Source organism: Diplotaxodon limnothrissa, linkage group LG9 (assembly GCF_057381915.1).
Source record: "Diplotaxodon limnothrissa isolate DT_005_m linkage group LG9, D_limnothrissa_male_GT1.1, whole genome shotgun sequence".
Classification (NCBI taxonomy): Eukaryota; Metazoa; Chordata; class Actinopteri; order Cichliformes; family Cichlidae; genus Diplotaxodon; species Diplotaxodon limnothrissa.
The window spans coordinates 18,489,627-18,510,401 of NC_140604.1; the positions used below are offsets into that span (position 1 = coordinate 18,489,627).

At 38.9% G+C, this 20,775-nt stretch overlaps 1 protein-coding gene across 2 annotated transcripts in view; it reads left to right on the plus strand.

The window, feature by feature from the left end:
* The window catches only part of tmtopsb (teleost multiple tissue opsin b), a 42,767-nt gene extending 35,060 nt beyond the window's left edge, over positions 1-7,707 (plus strand). For both annotated transcript variants that reach the window (XM_085362053.1, XM_085362054.1), the window contains one exon: positions 7,411-7,707. In XM_085362053.1, the coding sequence (XP_085218179.1) occupies positions 7,411-7,707 (297 nt within the window). The remainder of the gene's footprint in view (positions 1-7,410) is intronic.
* The last annotated feature ends 13,068 nt before the right edge of the window (positions 7,708-20,775 follow it).

Genomic DNA, 20,775 nt, shown 5'->3' on the forward strand with positions numbered 1-20,775 from the left:
TTTTTAATGTGTTAATCTGTCACGGCAGGATGGTTTTTGACAGGATTCAGATGCCCCGTGTTACATTTTCATGAGCGGTGACCTCCAGAGCTCAACAAAATTATTTCTTTTTAATACCTTGTGACATCTCGATGAATCATAAGAAAAAATGAGGGGAATATGAGGTATTCAAACGTGTTGATTGGGTGGAGGAAAAAGCTAAACTTGACCGGGAAAAAGGAAATAATATGCAAGGTTAGATTAAGGATGAAAGAGTAAAAGAAGGCAGGTAAAAAAAATTACAGAAGGAAATGGAAAATGACACAGGAAAAGGGGAAAACAGAAAAAAATCCAAGGTGAGGAAGGGAGGACAGGAGAAATAACTGTAATGAGGAAGCTGGACGTAAAGGCTGGAGGATGGATGTTAAAAGAGGGGAGGAAAATGAAGAAACTTTTTTCAAGAAAGAAGGAATGAAATGAAAATTTGTTAGACTGGCAGTGAAGAAGAAATGTCAGAAATATAGTAGAAGTTGGAAAAGTATACAAGACATTAAGATGAAGGAAAGGTGGGAAAGAGAAAGGTGATGGGCAGGAGGAGTAAAGGATGAAGTTCTTTTTAATCTTGCAAAGGTAGCGTGGCTTTGATTTTGATTAGCATGTTACTATCAGGGAGCGACACAGTGCCGTGGTGACCTTTTCCTTTTTTCCTCTCTCTCATACGTTCACGCAAACAGTCTTTTATCTGCCTCTGTCTGTTTTTATCTGCTGCCTCTGCCTGTCGTTCAGGTGCTGAAGTTGTCACTTTTGAGCTCGTGAGACATTTAAACCGTCTTTGATGGCTGACATATTACGACGGTAAAGTTTTTAGGGTTTGTATGTGACGATTAAGCAACTAACTGAACTTTCAGGACTTCGGATAAGCTCTCGGGAGGCCATGTGGGAGGCCGCACTGTGTGGCGCTTTCAGTCTTCAGTTCCTCCCAGCCCATAACTATGGCAGCAATGTGTTGAGGCGAGTTGAAGACTTTAAGCGCTGTGCAGATTCACGACCCGGACCTCAGCTGCTACTTTTTCCAGCCCAGTTTATACAGACAATGTAATGAGCATCTTATTTACTTTTTACATGTTGGCTGTTTAACACTATCTTTTATATTTCTGTTACATTTCATCTAAGCAAGTGCATATTTCCTACCCGCTGTATGTTTTTTTTTTCAATATTTCAACTAAATATTGAAAGTAAGTACAATGTATAGGAATTTAGACTTGAATACTTATATTCTATTCTTCCTTATAATTCAAATTCATCATGTGTAAGAAAAATGCTTTTTACTCCAGTGCCAAATGCCATAAAATGAGGAATTATGATGTTTTAATGTAATTGACGCCCCTAGTTGAACTACAAATGTGGAGCCCAAAGCCAGTTCCATCCCAAAGAGACCAGCTGCTTGGTAGCTTGTTTATTTTGGAGAGGATGGTGTATGTTTGGACTCTCCCCTGAATTCTCCACCAAGATATTTTGTGCTGCAAAACACTGTGGACTGAGTGGCTCGTGACTCATGAACAATTTGACCTTACAGGATTACTGAGAATGTTGAATGAATCATCATCAGGTTTTTTTTTTTATAAAGATCTGTTATATCCGTAGAGTGATGTATTAAGCTATCGTCATTGGCAACCATCTTGATTTTGAAGCTCTCAATATTTCAGCCTTCACCACCTTAAATAAATAAATAAATACATTTTTATTTATATAGCACCTTTCAAGACAGAATCACAAAGTGCTGCACATTACAAGTCATAAAAAGAGAAAATAAAACAGGCAAAAAATTAACCAAAAGTAGTTTTAAAAAGGTGAGTTTTGAGTTGTTTTTTTTTAAAACAGCTACTGAGTCCGCAGTTCTTAATGTTTGGGGGAGAGAGTTCCACAGTCTCGGGGCCACAGTGGCAAAAGCTCTGTCACCTCGAGTCCTCCTCTTAGTATTTTTTAAAGCAAGTAAGCCCTGATCAGATGACCTCAAAGACCTGCTAGGGACATAGGGCTGTAGCAGATCAAAGATGTAGGCAGGTGCCAGTCCGTGCACAGCTCTGTAGGTCAAGACCAGGATCTTAAAATTGACTCTAAATTTAACAGGAAGCCAGTGTAACTGAGATAACAACGGTGTCACATGTGAGTACTTGGAGGATTTTGTCAAAAGTCTAGCTGCAGCGTTTTGCACAACCTGCAGACGATCCAGAGAACCTTTGCTTAGACACATAAACAGCGAATTACAATAATCCAAGCGTGACGAAATAAATGCATGTATAGCAATCTCCAATTCAGAGCGAGATAAAATCTATTAGTCACAAGCGATGGTCACTAGCTATTTATCAGTCACAAGACAGACAAACCTGCCTCGAGGATTTCTCTTAAGACATTCCATGTGTAACGTGATGTTTCATTATGTGTTTGAAATTCTTTTTATTGGCTGTTACATTGTGGTTACTTCTCATGCCCTGAAATCAAACATTTCCAAAAAAGCCTCATCTTTATTAGCTACAATATTCAGTTGATTACACATTAAAGCAGCGGTATATTTAACCAATTTCTTTTTAAAAACTTAACAGACATGATTTTGGCTTGATTTGATGCTAAAAGCACATGTGCTTTCAGTTAAGAAGAAATCTTAATATTGCTGATTTAGAGTTGCCACACTGTGGTTAGTTAATTGTGTCAAGCGCATAAAAGTACTCAGCCCACAATTATAATAAGAAAAAAAACCACTTCTTACATTACAAACAAAGAGCTTTACTGTCTTCTGTTGTAGGCTCACCAAAACAAAAGCAGCCCCACCCATATGGAAAAGATATAAAGTTTGTATCTGTCTTGTGTGAAACTTATATGAAAAGCATACAAGAGTGAAAACAGATATAAGATCCCCTGAAAAATTATATAAATGAAACTTGTATGTTTTACTAAAATAATATATGAAAGTAATGAGAAAGTGGCCACTTTCATGAGTAAATCATATAAGCCTTATATTCACTATATGAAGTAGGCCACATCTTATGCAAGTCTTTTATAAGGTTTTACTATTTCTTTTCCATATGGGCACGCTCTTCTTATAATCGTCTTTCCAGGCGAACACATCAAAAATTCAATATTTATCCACCTTACCACACTCTAAACTTATCATATAATGGACAAAAATACAGTGGACTTCAGTCTTATTTCAGTTACATTAGAAACAATCTTCAGGGAGCTTCCTTTGTTCTATAGCTAACGATGATGTAACTGAATATAACTTTGCACACAGCTCTTTGATTTTTTTTAACAAATTCAGGCTGGAGGCTGTTACATATTTTTTATCTGACATTATGTACTTAATTTACTTTAATAGGCCATCTGTGTTTGTACTTCAGAAACCATTTGCAAGGTTCACGAGGGAACTAAGACACTGGGAAACTAGGAACTTTAAACTAGGAGTGAGGATAACTAGGAATATGGAGGAGACACAACAAAGAGCAAAGGAAAGCACAGGGAGCAACGAGGATGAGGGAAACACAGCTGGGACTAATTAAACATAAAGAGACAAAGGAAGCAAAGCAGAATACACCACACACACAGGACAGGGACTATCAAAATAAAGCAGGAAACAGGAGACAGACATGGAGACGCGGACTTGACAAGGAGACACGACTGATTGGGGAGACACAGGAGATGAACGAACACAGAAACTACACATAAAGACAGTTCACGGGGGCCGACCGCAGCGCAGAGGTGAAATCATGTAGATATGAAACAACTGGACACATGCAGCACTGATCACTTGTGTCTGTTTCCAGAAGACTGGCCACACAGCTACGTTTTCAGTCTCTCTTTGTGATGCAGTCCATTTCACCAGAGTTACCAAAGCTGAGAGAAATCAAATAAAGAAATCAATATAACCACCATCAGCATGTAAGCAGGCTACCACACAAGCAGGTCTGTTTTTTCCAAGCGTTTTTATTGCTTTTAATATCCACAATGATGTCATAGTTTAGTGGAGACAACAACATTTTGTGAATAGGGCAATCACACAAAAAAAAAAACCTTCCTCCACAGTATACCAAGGTAAATTGGACCTTTTCATGATTTTGTACAACATGCATTTTATTCTTTTTGTGTGCTCACTGCCTGCATCTTGCTGCACTCTGTATGGACGTCTTCATCTTTTAGCGTTGCTTCCTGGCTGAGGAATTGTAAAATAGTATTTCCTATATAGTGAGCTGCAAAATGTTTAAAATTAGCTGCCAATGTCGTGTGTTGGAGGTATTTTCTTTTTCTTTTGTAGAACTATTCACTGAGCAATAAAACAATATAAAAACACCTACAGATAAAATGTATGACTGGCCAACTGTACATAAATAATTAAAAGTACTTATTCAGCAGAAAATCGTCCCTTTTAAGTGTTTCAATGTATGGATTAGTATTACTAATGCCAGTTTTTACTAATGTTTTCTGGTGTGCTGTGAGGGCTACATATCTCTTCAGGAAAAAGTAGCATAGTGTTTGGAGTATTTAAAGTTTTGGAGTTATAGGGTTTGTTTGCATTTTTACTTCATTATTTGAAACTCTGGCCACATTAATACGAGCATCAGAGGTTTTAACAGTATACATGACTGAAATAAGTTAATAAATAAGTTCCTCTTGGAATCATAAATGTGGGCTCTATTCTTGTGAACACCTTTCCAGCACAGCACAAACTCTAGAGGTTTAATAGATTTTCCAGTTTGTCTTGAAATAATAAAACGACTGTCTATTTATTTACCTTTTGCAAACTCCTATTTGCTGTATACCACCAGAACTTCTGCACAATAGAAATGATGATATTGAGCATGTTTATTAACACTGCCAGGTGTTATTTCATACGTCTGAAAAATAAAGTAAATCCCTTGAATGAGCCTGGCTTTTGTTTTCAACACTGCACTGCAAAGAATAGCTGCAGACGCCCATCGAAGATGAAAAACACACCACCAACTGTGAAACCCTCACATCATCGCTCCCACCCACCAACCCCAGTCTCTTGCATTAAAGACCACACTTCACATCAAGGTGGTATCACATGTTCATTTGTGTTAATCACTCCCACAGGTTTGGAGTGGCAGGTGAGGATTTGGTCACTCATCAGTTCATCATAAGATCCCAGTCTGTGTCTGATCTCAGCTGTAATCCCACCTGACGTCAGCTCGCCCTCCTTCCTCCCCAATTTCTCCTTCCCACTTCTCTCCTTTTCTTTTTTCTCTGCGGTTTTACTTTCAAACCAACATTTTCTTTTTTTTCTCCCCCAGGCACATCTCTCTAGTTGATTAACACACTGGGATTTGAGACGAGCAGATTTAAAGCACACAGCTAATTTTGAAAGCTGCATAATTTCCTCAGGGTAACAGAAATTAATTGGCTCATATGAGGAATTATCAGCCAATTGCTCAAGTGTCTTAGTTAAAAAGCACTACAAACTGGTCTCATTTGTCATATCAATAAGTGGGTGTCTACATTTTCAAAGGGTGCTAACATGCTGGAGGAAACTGCATGCCGAGGTGTCGTGTTTCATGCAGCACGCTTGTTTGATCTGCAGCACCCTGGGGAAATGTAGTAGACTTTAAGTATACATGTGGAACTGGGGAGTATACTAAGTACACTACGTTTATCCAGGGGATGCCTGCCGGACTCAAAACATGCAGAAGACAGAAAACTTGAAAGTGTGTAATTGCAAACCTCCTCTTATTTTTCAATGACTTCACTATGATTATCATTAAATGGTATTTCTGTCTGTGCAACATCCAGTTAGTTCTGATCTCTTGGTCATTTCGTTGCTGTCTCTTATTCCTTACATTAATACACTTCTGTTAACAAATATCTGAAATATACCAAAGTTATGAACACTGGAGAGAAACATCTATTCTTATCAGTATTTTCAGTGTTTGCTGTTATTGCTGAATGATTACTATTACTTTTTTTCTCCATTGTTTTCCAGTCTTTCTGCTGTGCTGTCTGTTTCACTTTTTATACTCAGTGCAAACCTCAGTTAAATACTATTACTACTACTAGTAAGTACAGGATTTACAGTATTGTGCAAAACTTGTCCATCCTTTTTGAATCTCTTTTCCTAGTTTTTCTTTGGATGTTGTCTGATTTTTCACTCATTTTCAGTTCAGGATCTTCAATCACATCGTTATTAGTGATCTGTCTAAAAATTACAAAAGGTAACCGTCAGACAGGCATGAAACAGCACTTTTGATCCAACAAAGGGATTCCCAAAGAGCTTTAGCTGAAAACACGATATATCACAGAACGGTGTGCTGTGTGTACTGATATCCTAAAGCATTATTTACAGCAAAATAAAAGTATCTGAAAGGCACGTCCTTAAGAAAAAGGGGAAAAAATACAGCAAAGACCTGACTCAGGGCCTGAGAGATACAGCTGCCCTTTGAGTCGATCCATCTGTTGTTTGCTCAACCCTCATCAGAAATGGACTCAGTGGAAGGATGGCTGTCAAAAACGCATTCTTAAGGAAGGGAAACAGTGAGAAAAGGCTGAAGTATGCCAAATTACACACAAACTGGACTGAAGATCAGTGGCATTTGGTCTGATATGTGGTTCAATTCCTCATCAACATCTTGTCCAGAGTCAAGTCAATTATGATTGCAGAAAAGCACCATCCACCATGCAAAACCATGCGGAAAGCATCTGATGTGCAGCAGCATAAAACACACGCAAACGTAACGGAACGCTGTCAGTCACTTCTTGGAGCCCAAACCTGTTTCTACTCATAGTACTATGTCATTACAGCATGCATTAGGATTTTACCCCTGGAAGTCAAAATAAGATGGTTATTCTGAACTTCAGTAATCTGTATTCAACACAAAAAAGCAAGCATCAGTGACAGAGGTGACACTGAATTATTTAGTCATGAGAGGGTGAATTGGCATTGAGGTGGGTTGCAAAGCAGTGTGTAGATGTACCACAGTTCTATTCAGTCTAAAGCAGCTTAAGTTATTCCTAAATTTTACTGCAAACTACTGAAACAAGTCTTGTTATGTCTCTTGTGGGAATTATATCATTTTTATATCATGTTTATTCTTCGATATCCTTTTTATTAAGCTTTGAGTAGTGGCATTTGATTAAAACATTTATTCAATATATTACACATATAGTTTCAATCATGTTATTACACATATTGCAAAATGTGCTTAGAAAAAGTTGGCCTTCTTTCTGGTAAGAGGTTACAAGCTTTATCTGGTGAGGTGAAAAGGTGATCAGAGATCTTAATATTCATCAAGTCAAAAGTCACCTGCAGTCACGTTCACCTCTTTTACCTCCTAACCAAACACCCAAATCTACAGATTTCAGCCATTAACAAACTCATTACCACTCTGCGGCTAATCCTGTGTGTGTCTGTGTGTTTTTGTGTAGTTTTACAGGTGTTTCACAGCATTCTTCAGCTGCTCCATCCCTGAGCAGAGCTCCACCTTAAAGACGTTTTCTCGGGTGACTAAGACATTCCGCTCCAACCGCCATGAGAAGGAACCCCAGGTGTTTGCCGCCGCTCCATCCACAGCCTTGCCCACACCCCACTCCATTCATGAGTCCTCGCAGGAAGCCAATCACGTGGCTCAATCTCCAACAAAAAGAGACTGTGTGGTTTCCCAAACTCCTACTGCTGTCAGCCTCAAACCTAAACTGATTCTGGTGGCTCACTATAGGGAATAAAAACAGAGACAACAGGAGGTGACTGCTCAGAGAAACAAGAAGGCGCAAACGAGCGGGAGAACAGGGCCCTGTGCTTCGTACGTCGCTTACTACATCCAAGATCAAATGAAACATCCAAGACCAAATCATCGCGCTAACTCTGAGCTCGCTATTCCGGTTCCCCGAACACACCTGTTGTTGACGATTAGTATAGCTGGATGAAGTAATGTGAGATCACTGGGTGGCCCAACAGGGGCTACGCATCGATAGTAGAAACATTGATCGGCAACCCTTTGATTGGTCGGCGAAAATGTCGAAGGAGCGCGCTCGGTATTTTTCGGCAGCAGAGCAAGAACTCTTGAGTGAGGGATTTCAGGAGTTTCAGAGTTTAATTAAAACGCAAGGGAACACTGCAAAGGCTGCAAAAGCAAGGAGAGAGGGCTGGCAGAAAGTTGCTGACAAATCAAACTCGTAAGTAATTCAATAATAATAATAATAATGGATTGGATTTATATAGCGCTTTTCAAGGCACCCAAAGCGCTTTACAATGCCACTATTCATTCACTCTCACATTCACACACTGGTGGAGGCAGCTACGGTTGTAGCCACAGCTGCCCTGGGGCAGACTGACAGAAGCCAGGCTGCCATATTGCGCCATCGGCCCCTCTGGCCAACACCAGTAGGCGGTAGGGTAGATTTATCATATCACACTATATTATCCAATATTATATTACATTATATTATATTATAATATGTTATATTATATCCCCTTTCACATTAGAGCCACAACAGGACCCACTAGAACATGGGAACAAGTAAAAGTGAAATATAAGAATATTCTACAGAATGGTAATATTTATCACTTATATTGCTTGTCGTCTCTTGGAAAGAGACCCTGGAATACTCTGTTTGTTCATAACAGCAACCAAGAAAAGGGCAGAGCAAAAAAAAAAGACAGGTGGTGGTCCTGCACCCCCTCGTCAACAAGTTGGTTAAGTGAATAATACCCTCACGGGAAAATCGATATCTCTCTATGAGCACACTGTCGCGCTGAGCTAAAGGATCCTGTCTGTCCCGCAATATACGCTGAATTCTGAGGACTCTCCTTATCAATCTTGCACCTTTCGCAATGGGTGGCTCGCGTAAACGGACAGGACATGGCTGCGACAGGCTTCCCAAATCCACCTTCGCTTTTATAGCCGTGGTCTCTCATCTTGATTACACGAAGTAATTTACAATTGCTACTCTGAAATATGAATTACATCTGTAATAATCACATACATGTAATAGAATGTTAATAGTACATTTCCCTTTTTTAGGAAATGACCTGTATGTATCTGTGTGAAATCAATAAAAGGATCAAGTGCTGCATTATCTTTAGTTACATTGATGTTATTTATTTATGGTGAAACAGTGGTGGAATATCGCTGTTGCTTTCGTATGAATGACGCGGACATACCTGCGTGGCCGCGATCTAATCCTGTTTACATAAAGTAAACCTGCTCCCCAGCAGGTTTACGCTTACGGCTCTGTTGCTATGACAGCAAGTCCTGGATGGGCTTCGGGGAACCGAACGATCCAGGATCACGCGAAATCGTCAACAATCAAATCCAGCTAACTCACTTAGCGCGGTACGAAGAACAGGCCCCAGGTCTCCAATTAAGAAACAAATCCTCTTAATAGCTGGAAAGAACGATTGCAGTGGGACCGCAGTGGGAGTTTTAAATACAAGCTGGGATGCTTTAATCCCAGAACAGGTTATCATTGCTGTGTGAGGTCGGCAAACAGGGATAGAGGCTCTGTGTACAAATCAGAAGACAGATTTGAAGATTAGGGCTACACAGAGTGCTATGTGTTAAAACCACACACTTCTGCCATTAGGATGTACCCGACATAATCACATCCATTGTACACAAGAGCACAAATGTTGCATTAAAGCTCACTTACCTCTGCCTAAAGTTTACCATTAAGGACCATGTATTTCTTTCACACTGGAAGACGGATAATTCTACCTAATTCTGCAGAAATGGTCAGGGATGTATGGTCAGAACATGACCCACGCAGTGCCAATGTGGAGAGGAAGATTACAAAACAAGAAGCCTGCTGTTTTAGAAAAAGTGGATATTCGCTTTTACTAAATGTTTAATCACGATGAGATGGGGGCTCTGCTTACATAATGGTTGTTTTTGTGGACGGACTCATGCTTGGTTTTAACAACAGTGCATTTGGAACGGATACATCGACAACACTTTGATTTGAGCCCCCATTATTTAGCAGTTACTAGCTGTATATACAGATTTACTAAATGGTTTATAGCACATTGTAATGTGTTTGCAAGTATGTGTCTTTATGTAATTAATTGCGTTTGAAATTAAACCCTTTATTTGCGTGTATTCAGATGTGTATATTTGTGTGTGTGTGTGTGTGTGTGTGTGTGTGTGTGTGTGTGTGTGTGTGTGTGTGTGTGTGTGTGTGTGGAATTAGCATGTTTATTAGGCCACTGCTAGTATGTCAGTAATGGGTATGGAAATAAGCACGACTGCACTTTAATGATTCAGATGTCCCAATGGAGAGGAAGATGTGCCGGTAAATCAATTACAAAGAGAAATGAAAAAAACCACAGAGTGCTTAAAAAAGCTAAGCTTTTTGCTTGTATGGATATGTGTGTGTTTTTTTTATGTAACTAACAGAACCAATTCAGGAACATTTTGCAGAACCACTGAATTGTTTGGTGATGATTACTATCCCTGTTTGTTTTTTTTTTTTTCATTTTGTTTTGTTTGTGCAAAGGGGGAATCCCAAAAAGTTCATTCTGTTCAACTGGACGTAGTGTTTACATTGGGACAAACGTTTTGTCACTCATCCAAGTGACTTCTTTAGTCCCAGCTGACTGCAGGTTTCCCCAACCTCACAAACAGTACATTTGCATAATAACTGAGACTAGCACACTAAAGGGATTATGGGCTGTGAGGTCAGTTCCTTGATCATTAATATGCAAAGTGTCATGACCATTGATCAGCAACCACTGACCCATTCACAGAGAGTTGGGGAATGTCTGCAATCACAGCATTGTAAGATGGGAAAAGATGTATCCTTAGGCCCCCTCCTCGATTCAGAGATGGTCTTTCCCTTTTCACATAAATGGCCTTCAATGTCCAGGTGTGTACATCCTCATCACTGAAAGAGTGTCCACTTGTCTGTAGGTGTGAATACACTGCCGGCCTGGCGAGTTAGCTATACCGTGTGGTGCCATTTGCTTAGCCAGAGATTGTTTAGGTTCGCTGATGTATAAATCATGGCAATCCTGTGGCACTTAACAACGTACACTATATTACTCTGTGCTGGGGGACCTGATCCTTGGGGTTGACTAATTATTTAAGGTTCCGGGGTGGCTGTAGCTCAGGAGGTGGAGCAGGTCACCTACTGATCGGAACGTTGGTGGTTCTGGCTCCTCTAGTCTGCATGCCAAGTATCCTTGGGCAAGATACTACCTCCGATGCATCCATCGGAGTGTGAATGTGTGTGAATGTCGTTAGAAAAGCACTCGGTTTAGAGTCAGTGCTTGTGAGAATGGGTGTGATTGGGTGAATGTGGCATGTTGTATACAGTGCTTTGAGTACTCTGGGAGAGTAGAAACGCTATATAAGAATCAGTCCATTTTACTATGACTCTCATCATCCACTGGAGTATGCTGGGCATACTCAGGACACTACAACGCCAGCCCCACAGATACAGCGGCCAGGGAAGCAGAAGAACATCATATCAAGAAGGCCCTGAGTAAATGTGATTATCCTAGTTGGACATTTGTGAAATCCAGGTCAATCCAGGAGAGAATAAGGACAACTGCTGCTTAAGCAAAAGCCCTTAGTGATCTGTTGTGTCAGAAGTATCAGAACAGCTGAGATGCATTTCCTATAAACACAGCATCTCCATGGCTTTCAAACCCCAAAACCTGCTGCACCAAAAATTGGTCCACTCCAAGGATCCTGTTCCCCGACACAAACAGAGTAATATAGTGTACGCTGTCAAGTGCCAGGAGGAGTGCCATGATTTATACATCGGGGAAACCAGACAACCTGCGGATAAGTGAAATGCAAAACACAGAAGAGCAAACTCGTCAGACCAAGACTCCTTAGCCTATCTACAGGCCATGAACACTCTTTCAATGACGAGGATGTACACATCCTGGACAGGGAGGAACGCTGGTTTGATCAGGGAGTCGAGGAGGCCATTTATGTGAAAAAGGAAAGGCCATCTCTGAATCGAGGAGGGGACCTAAGGGTACATCTTTCCCCATCTTACAATGCTGTGATTGCAGCCATTCCTGAACTCTGTAAATTGTTACTCGTGGCCCTTTGTCAATTGTCATTAATCAATGGTCTTTGATCAGTGGTTGTTGATCATTTGTGATCAGGAAACTGATATCACGGCCCATTGTTCGTCAGTTGTGCTAGTTTCATTCATAATGCACATGCACTGTTTATAAGGTTGCGGAAACCTGCAGTCAGCTGAGACTGAAGAAGTCACTTAGATGAAAACGCTACGTCCAGATAAGCAGAATCAACTTTTTGGAATTTCCTTACCTGGATGATGCTTTTGATGTTTTGTCAACTATGTTTGCAGATACTGTAGCAGGATTTTTTTTCCAATTTGGTTGAAGAAGGAGGGTAAGCATTTTTTCCTGACCCAATTTCCAAACCAGTAGGCTATTAGAGGATTTGATACAGAGTATTAAGGATTTTTTGAGTAATTTCATGCAATTTAGTACTGAGATGGTTTTTATTAGATCTTTATTTACACTTTGCTGCATATAAGTCTCCTTTCACCAGAGCTGGGACTGTTACAAAAGCCATTAAAGGGACCTTCCACCATGTTACATGGGACATGTAAGGTATTTCAGTGTTTTGAGTTGCTGATATTTCTAAAACTGCTGCGTCTCTCTGTTTGGTGGCAGTGTGGTTTTGTGTTGTCTCCTAATGTACTTTCCTTTGCTTATGCAACATAAATGAAATAATATCCGAAACAGATTGGGATGTCTCAGTATTTTTCCTTCATTGAAAGTTTTTTTTGTCTCTTTCCTGAGAAGCTTTAGCTCACTGTTACTGTGTCAGTTTACTTTCTCCATATTCACATGTGGTGATTAATCCATGAATTATTAACACAGGCATTATTACAGAGAGAAAAACAGATTACCAGTCTTGGCCTCTTTGAGAAGCAAACAGTATTTGGAGCATTCGAATGGAATATTACAAAATGACGGCCATGAATATGTAATGAGCTGACGGCTGCAAACACACTCACTCAAGTCAGTAGCAGAGGTTTCATAGTGGATTACTTGATCTCATCTTTTGGAGGATGGTATGCTGCAGGAATTAAGTGTGGCTCCACACAGTTTCAGTTACATTACACTGAAAACACTGAAAACACTTTTATCAGGGATTTTTAGTTTCATACATGTTACCACTAGGTCACTACCTCATCAGTGGAGAAGTACCAAAAAACAGTTTTAACTGCCGCTTAAAGTTGGCCCCAAAAAGTGTAAAGAAATAGTTCCTCCAGTATGAAAAGTGACACCTTTATCATGTTTATTATCAAACAGCCAGCAGACTTGAAGGCTATTTAGAAGTCTTTTGGAAATTTTTATTCATTTGGATATATGATCTGCTAGCCCTCCCCTACTCTAATTAAAGTCACTGAACTGAACCTTTCCACTATATTTGTACTGCTGGTATCATTTGAAGCATTTTAATTGAATAAAATAAAAAATAATATGGTCTGCTGTGATGGCATAGCTTGTCCAAAAAGTTTGTGATCCATTTTTGAGGAGTGAAATTAGAAGGTATAAAAAGATGTTACAGTGGGAGAGAAATGCGGTACACAGATTATAATCAGTCAATTCCCTGTACTACTGATCTCAGCTCACATAACACCTGTCTGCAAAATCTATTTCTTCCACTCCACACCGCCCACTACCATGGGTAAGACCAAAGAGCTGTCAAGGGACATCAGGGATAAGATTGTGAGCCTACACAAAGGTGGAATGGGCTACACAACCATCAGCAAGAAAGTTGGTAAGAAGACAGCTGTTGACCTTAATATATGGAAACTGAAGAAATATAAAATAACCATCAATCACCCCAGGTCTGGCCCCAAAGTATACTGCCAAGGCAAAAAAGGAGTGGTTAAAGAAGACATTACTACATTAAGGTCATGTAGTAGCCAATCTCTAGGCCTCAATCCTGTAGAAAATCTATGGAGGGAGATGAAGTTTTTCATTGACAAACAGCAGGCAAGAAACCTAAAGGATTTAAAGAGTTCCTGTGAAGAGGAGTGGGCCATAATCTATCCTGAGTAACCAACTGGTAACAGACTACAAGAAGCATCTTACTGCTGTGTTATAGGCCATGTTTTGGTTCGGGATCAAATACTTATCTCAGTGAAATGCAAATCATTTTCTAACTTTGAGGTAGTAGAGAGGTTTAGTACAAGAGGTATAGCAAAGTCACTATTTGTACATGAGTGTCAGCTACTGCTGTGTTAGAGGGGAGCCCCATTTTCTGACATGCTAGTGATGTGTCAGGTAGATAGAAGGTACAGTGAGATGGTATTACAGGAAGTCCAAGTGTCACCAATTTATAATACTAACACATAGAACACTATGTGTTCAATATCGCAACTTATTCAGTATATTACACTGGATGCACGCTTGCACATGTGAGGTAATCTAAGGATGTTTTTTGAGTGATGATGTTGCACCATGTTGCATAAATAGTTTAGCCAATTAAAAATGTTTTGCTGCACAGACCTATGCTTCCTTTTGGAATTAGCACCATGCTGTGCTAGGCTAGAAATGGATGAAGGCTTATAAACCAAAATGACTGAATCCCCTGAAGAAGTGGTTCTGGTGTGCATTTGAGAATCACACTTGCTTGAAGTTATTTCAAGCTTATTTGCAAGGACAACCCATTTCTATTAAAATATTATAAAAGGAACAGCATAAATACTACAGAAAAACATGTAGAATTAATTTTTTCAATAGATTTTTTTTTTAAACATGAAGTTGCTTTGGCCTTTTTTCAACATGAATATAATATTTCACAGTAGGTTTTCTTCCTGCATGTACATATAAGGTTGTGTTGAATCTATCTGTCTGGAATGTAATCATAAAATGTGCAGCATGGCCTTATCACTTGCAGAGACACCAATTACATAATCAGACAGATTAGATGGTTGCAGATTATCAGATCCAGACATCTCCAACTAACTGCAGTGCCCTTTATATCACACTAGATCATAAACAGTTACTCTGTTGTGATGGAGTGTCATAACACAGCGCTTGTATTTTAATCAAATTATACTGAGAAGTTGCAGGCACTGAATGTTACAAATTGAAATAACAGTACCAGTAGGTTATATAATGTTTTGTATTACAAGAGCCAAATTAAGTAATTAGTGAGTCAGAAAATGTTTGACAATTGCAATAAGTCAAACTGAGCGCTTAATAATTTTTTTTTTTAAAAAGAGCTCTTTGTTTATATTTCTGAGCAAAATGCACTGAAAGATATATATATATTTTAAATTATTATTATTTTTTTAAAGAACCAAATACAGGAAAGCTAAAGAGGTGGTTGCCAGAAAATGTAAAGCACAGTGTCTGGGAAGTAAGCAAATAAATAAGTGCCGTTCATCTCCATATTCTTTACGTGACAAAGACAAATCTCGCTTCTTCTGTATGAACTGTCAGTTCATCTCTACGTGATTGGTTACACGTCTTTGTGCTTTTGAAGCACATGTTCAATTTCGCCTGAAAATAATTTTGTCAGCCACCTTTGACTCACTTTTTCGCTCGAGGTAACCAGTTGATGAAGTACCACAGGATATGATGGGATAATCATCAACATGGTTTCAGTGACAGTCGTGCCGGTGACAGAGGTAGCCTCCGTTTCATTATTCTGAATAGACAGTTCACAGCTGGATGCCCTTTTATTATTGCTTATTATTGTCAGCTCATTATATTTCATGCACGCTGTGTTGATTTACATCAGTCTACCTTCCTTCCCACACAGGAAAAAAAAGAGTTCCATCTATTACTAAGTGGCAGTCTAGCAGTAGAAATATGTAATTGTTAGCAAGTTTTTTATCGTGAATACTAAACAGTGCAGCCTGATATCTGTACTGTGGCTTGTTGTGATGTTTAGGAGGGAATGATCTCATGCTTTAGGTCACAGCTTGCATGTTTCAACTGTGGGAGAACTGGACAAAGGTTTAAGTCTCTTGTCACATGACTGTGGGTTTGGTTTGATTGTTTGATGTCTGCTGGAGCCCTGTGTGCTTGCACCCCAGCCACTTCAAGACAGGCAGAGGTTTACACAATGTTTGGCCTGAATACAGGGTTGGATTATCGCACGAGGCAAAAACAAACAAACAAACAAACAAAACAAAAACAAAAAGCTCCAAACAGCCCCATACCCTCATGGGAATCCCAGGTATTTTTCTTTTTAATTTTTTAGAAGGAAATTTGCAGCACTAGCAAACACTCTCAGCTAAGGCAGCGATGTTGTAATGTTTTACCCCTGTTATTTTGTTGGGATTCTTTGGTTTTTATGAGAAAACCCACCAGAGATAATAAAAAAGGGAAAATACAGGAGTATAAGTGATGTTTGCTTCCTACACAGTGAAAAGCAAACCAATTTTCATAGCTGGAAACCCTCCCATAGTCTTCACTTATGAAAGCTGGGTCAGTTAACAACCATTTCCCTTGGGTGAGTCAATAGCATCCAAACCCAAGCACCATATCAGGTCAAGCGTGTGACCAGGAGCATGCTACACTACTACATGTGTATTATGACTTTTGGCCACACAAACACCGTCATTACTTACTGCCCTACAAGCCTGATTTGGCTCCCTGAAAGTTCATCCCCCTTTTCCCCCCAAATTAAATTCAAGTTGAAGGGTAAGGTCCAAGATTTTGACTCCACATCTTCAAATATGCTAAACCTGGCATGACTTCACCATTTTCTGCAGAAGCCAGAAGACACATTGAAAGGAACAGTGAAATAACCTTTTTTGTTTGGTAGATTGATTCTGTAGCTTGGTCAGAAGTGGCATTCAGCCTACACTAATCCCTGTGGCATGCAAATGATAGAGAGGCACAGCTGTGACGCTGGTATTTATAATCAGCAGATTTAAATGAGATTAACTGGTCTTTCACTCTAAAGTACTCTCTGGACTATTAATGTTAACACAGGGATTATGGCAAATGTGGCCAAAAACTGTTTAAACACAAAACACACACACACACACAAAGAGTCAGAAATGATAGATGAGCTAATTTCCTTTTTTTTTTTTTTTTTTTTTTTTAGAAAAACACTTTCATTACTAACAAACGATGGTTTGACGTCCTCAGTCTGTCCTTCCTCTGACGCAGTTTTAATTGGATTGAACAGAAACTTCCACTCATCATATCTCTCTTGTTTGCAACAGAAGCAAATCCAATCTCACTGGGAGTACTACTGAAAAAGTGGGTGAATATCTCTACTGTCTCAGCTAAATCACTACATGGATCCTCATTAGCAGCTTGATAAAGAGAGACGGAGGCTTTATAATTTCATTTTATATTCACTACACTTTCAGGATAAATGCTCACGTTAGTTTGGTGAGTGAAATACCTTGTAACGTTTGAAAGATTGAAACTTTAGATTGAATGTTCTGCAGATTGTTTTTTACAGCTCTTACTCTGGATAATTTCCTTTTTAGCTTTACCTGTCCTCTTTCTGATTTAGGAACTTAAACATCTGCAGCAGTCTGACCCTTGCCCAACTAGAGCATATACAATGCTGATTGTGCATGCATCTTTCTCTATTTTGAAGAGTTTTAAATCTTTTGTCTGTAGTTCTACTTAAGTGCACCAGTAGCAATCAATTGTGGGATGGTGTGGGGAGAGGGACAAGCTCATCTGTTCGATAAAGTCATAAGCATCTGTCAAGATTGCTTTTAGAATTATAGCAGTCACTTCCTTTATTGTGGCAGACTGGTGGATTTTACTAAGTAAATTGGAAAGGGAGCATGTTTTGCCAGTTACCATGGTAACATGGCAACTGGCAAAACATGCTCCCTGCTTTCTCTCCATAAATAAAAAAACAAACAAACATTCTCCTGACAATGTTGTTTACAATTTCATGTTCACTGACAACAAAATCCTGACATTCTGTTTTCACAAACTGCTGGGGTTTATTTTCAGAAGTCTATATTTCCCAACACCATGAAGTGTGATTTTGGATCCACATTGGCATAATTATGTATAAATGACAAAGGACACCATCCTAAAGACCTGATGTCAGATGTGTCTGCAGTGTGATCAGAGCTGCTCTGTTCAGTTAACCGGTGACTTACATGTGATGGCCAAATCAGTTCAACTGGAGATGGGATGCATTAAATGCGACAAGCAGGACCTTATTAGAAAACAACTCCTTTTTGGACTTGTTAACCCACTCATCTGAATTTTTGAGTCATTCAAATAAATAAATAAATAAACTTAACTCAGATGTAGGCCACCTGGGACTTCTGAGAGAGCCGATTAATTAATTTGACATATTACAATCAACACTGACTGTGTCCTCAGCTTGGGCCCAAAAAATAAGAGTAGCCCATCCTTGTGTTTTTTAGCCCTTCAAAGTGCAAAAAACATGACATCTAGCTACTTGTGCTTTCTTTACAAAGCTATAGTCATAAATGAAAATGGCCTCTAAATGTGTGCATCCCGAGAATGTTGGGTAACTTTAATGTGAGTTATGAAATGACACAGTTCTGTTACAATCAGAATATTGTATTAATCCAAAAGGAAACTGGTTGCAGACAACTGAAAAGTAAATACTGAAGATAGAAAATATGAAGACAGGAAAAATATCAAAACCATACGCAACTCTATAAAAACTAAGGCCATTCAAGAGCCAATATGGCAAAAGTAAATAAGTAACTAGGGAGGAGCTGTGATGTTAGATGACTGCTAGTTGGGATGACTTCCTGTGTTGCATCAATGGAGATTTTTTCCTGAAATGTGCTCCTGTGACTATCCACCAATGATGGAGAGGTTATGGACTTGTTCTTATATAATGCTTTTCTACCTGAGCACTTAAAACACTTTTTTACAACATGCCTCATTCACCCATTCATACAAGGACTGTTTTCTAAGCTTGAGTGCTTTCTATCTAGCATTCACACTCTGATGAATGCACTGGAGAGCAACTTGGGTTAGTATCTTGCTCAAGGTTATTTGACATGGAGCAGCAAGGGATCTAACCACCGACCTTCCAACTAGTAGATAACCTGCTCTACATCCTGAGCTACAGCCACCCCTGGGATATTAAGGATTATCCATTATAGTACATAACTAGACAGCGGCAGAGTGAGAAGAAATAAAGAGGAGAGCAGGAAGGGGAAAGTGTATTCTACAAAACACTGTGTAAAGAGGGGAACTTTACATCTGTTGTGACTTACACACTGAAAATGAAAAATGTTCAACATAAGTACCTACTTTCTGAATCTACAACCACCAGTCAACCACTCCAGGCGGTGACAGGATGTTGCTGACAATAGTTAAGCAAAAGAGTGCAAAACCCACCCCCCACCACCCTTCTATCGGTCTATGTTTTTTTATGCCCTCATGACCCCTTACATCTACGAGGCATATAACTCCACCTGAATGTTTTCAAAGCTTGTCTCTAGGATTTATTGAAAGGGAATATTTTTTATTTTATTTTATTTTTTTGTTTCACACATGGTACAGCAGTAATGCATTCCCATACACAACCGTCCTTTCAATTAAAGTAACACTGTTTCCATGCATGAAAAGGAGCAGGAAGAAGAATAAATTCTTATTGATACCTGCCCCCTATCTGTGATAATACAAGTAGGCAACCAAAATTACACTATGACAATTTTCTGCACATAACAAAACAAAGCAAACAGAACAATATACTCAACAATGAGCAATACCACTAAATATCAAACTAAAAGGATCATTTTTCTACAATTAAATTCTATTCTTTTCAACTTCTTCATATTGGTTTATCATTTTATTCTTATAGCAGATTTTAAATTGAGAAACATTTATACAACACTTAAGATGATCACTGAGAGAATTCCAGTTTCTTATGCCTATGAGTGTTGGACACATTTGCCTTTGTGTGGTTCGAGCAAACCGGTGCTTAAAATAAAACTTCCTTCTGCCGTCCCCGTTTTCTGAACACAATACAAATAAACTTTGTAACTTAAGAGGTAGTGTTTTATTTTTCGCCCTAAACATAATAGTTAAAATCTGTAATTTCACTATGTCTTCTAGTTTTAACAATTTCGATTTTATAAACAAATTATTAGTGTGTTCTCTATATTTAACATTATGCATAATTCGAAGCGCTCTCTTCTGTAATAAATATAATGGTTTCATATTAGTCACGTATGTATTCCCCATACTTCAATACAATAGCTCAGATAGGGTAGAAACAATGAAAAATATAATATTCTCATTGTCTTGTAATCTAATATATATCTAACATTACCCAGGATATAAATACTTTTAGCCAACTTTTTTTAAACATGTTCAATATGTGATTTCCATGTTAACTTGTCATCCACTATTACACCCAGAAAACGGAATTCTGTCACTCTTTCAATTAATACTCCCTCTATAGATAATACTATCTCTTTCTCCTTTACACGGTTTCCGAATATCATAAACTTTGTTTTTTCCAAATTCAGTGATAACTCATTTACATCAAACCATTTTTTAATTTTTTTCATTTCAAAAACCATAATTTTAGCCAATTCTTTCAAGTTCTCTCCGGAACAATATAGTGTTGAAAGTACTCAAGAAGGGCAAAAATAGTTTTCTTGTATATCTGGGGCCTCTGAAGGACATGAACTACAGTTTCTCCATTCTTTGAAGACAGGACATGTGTCTGAGGGTTTGTGTCAGAGGTGTAAGAGAAGAATGTCAGAATTTCCCTGCAAATTTGTTTCTTGAACAGAAATCCCCTCCGTTTGAGACTCTGAATTTCTGAAACAGGGTTCCTGCCACCCAATGTAAATTAC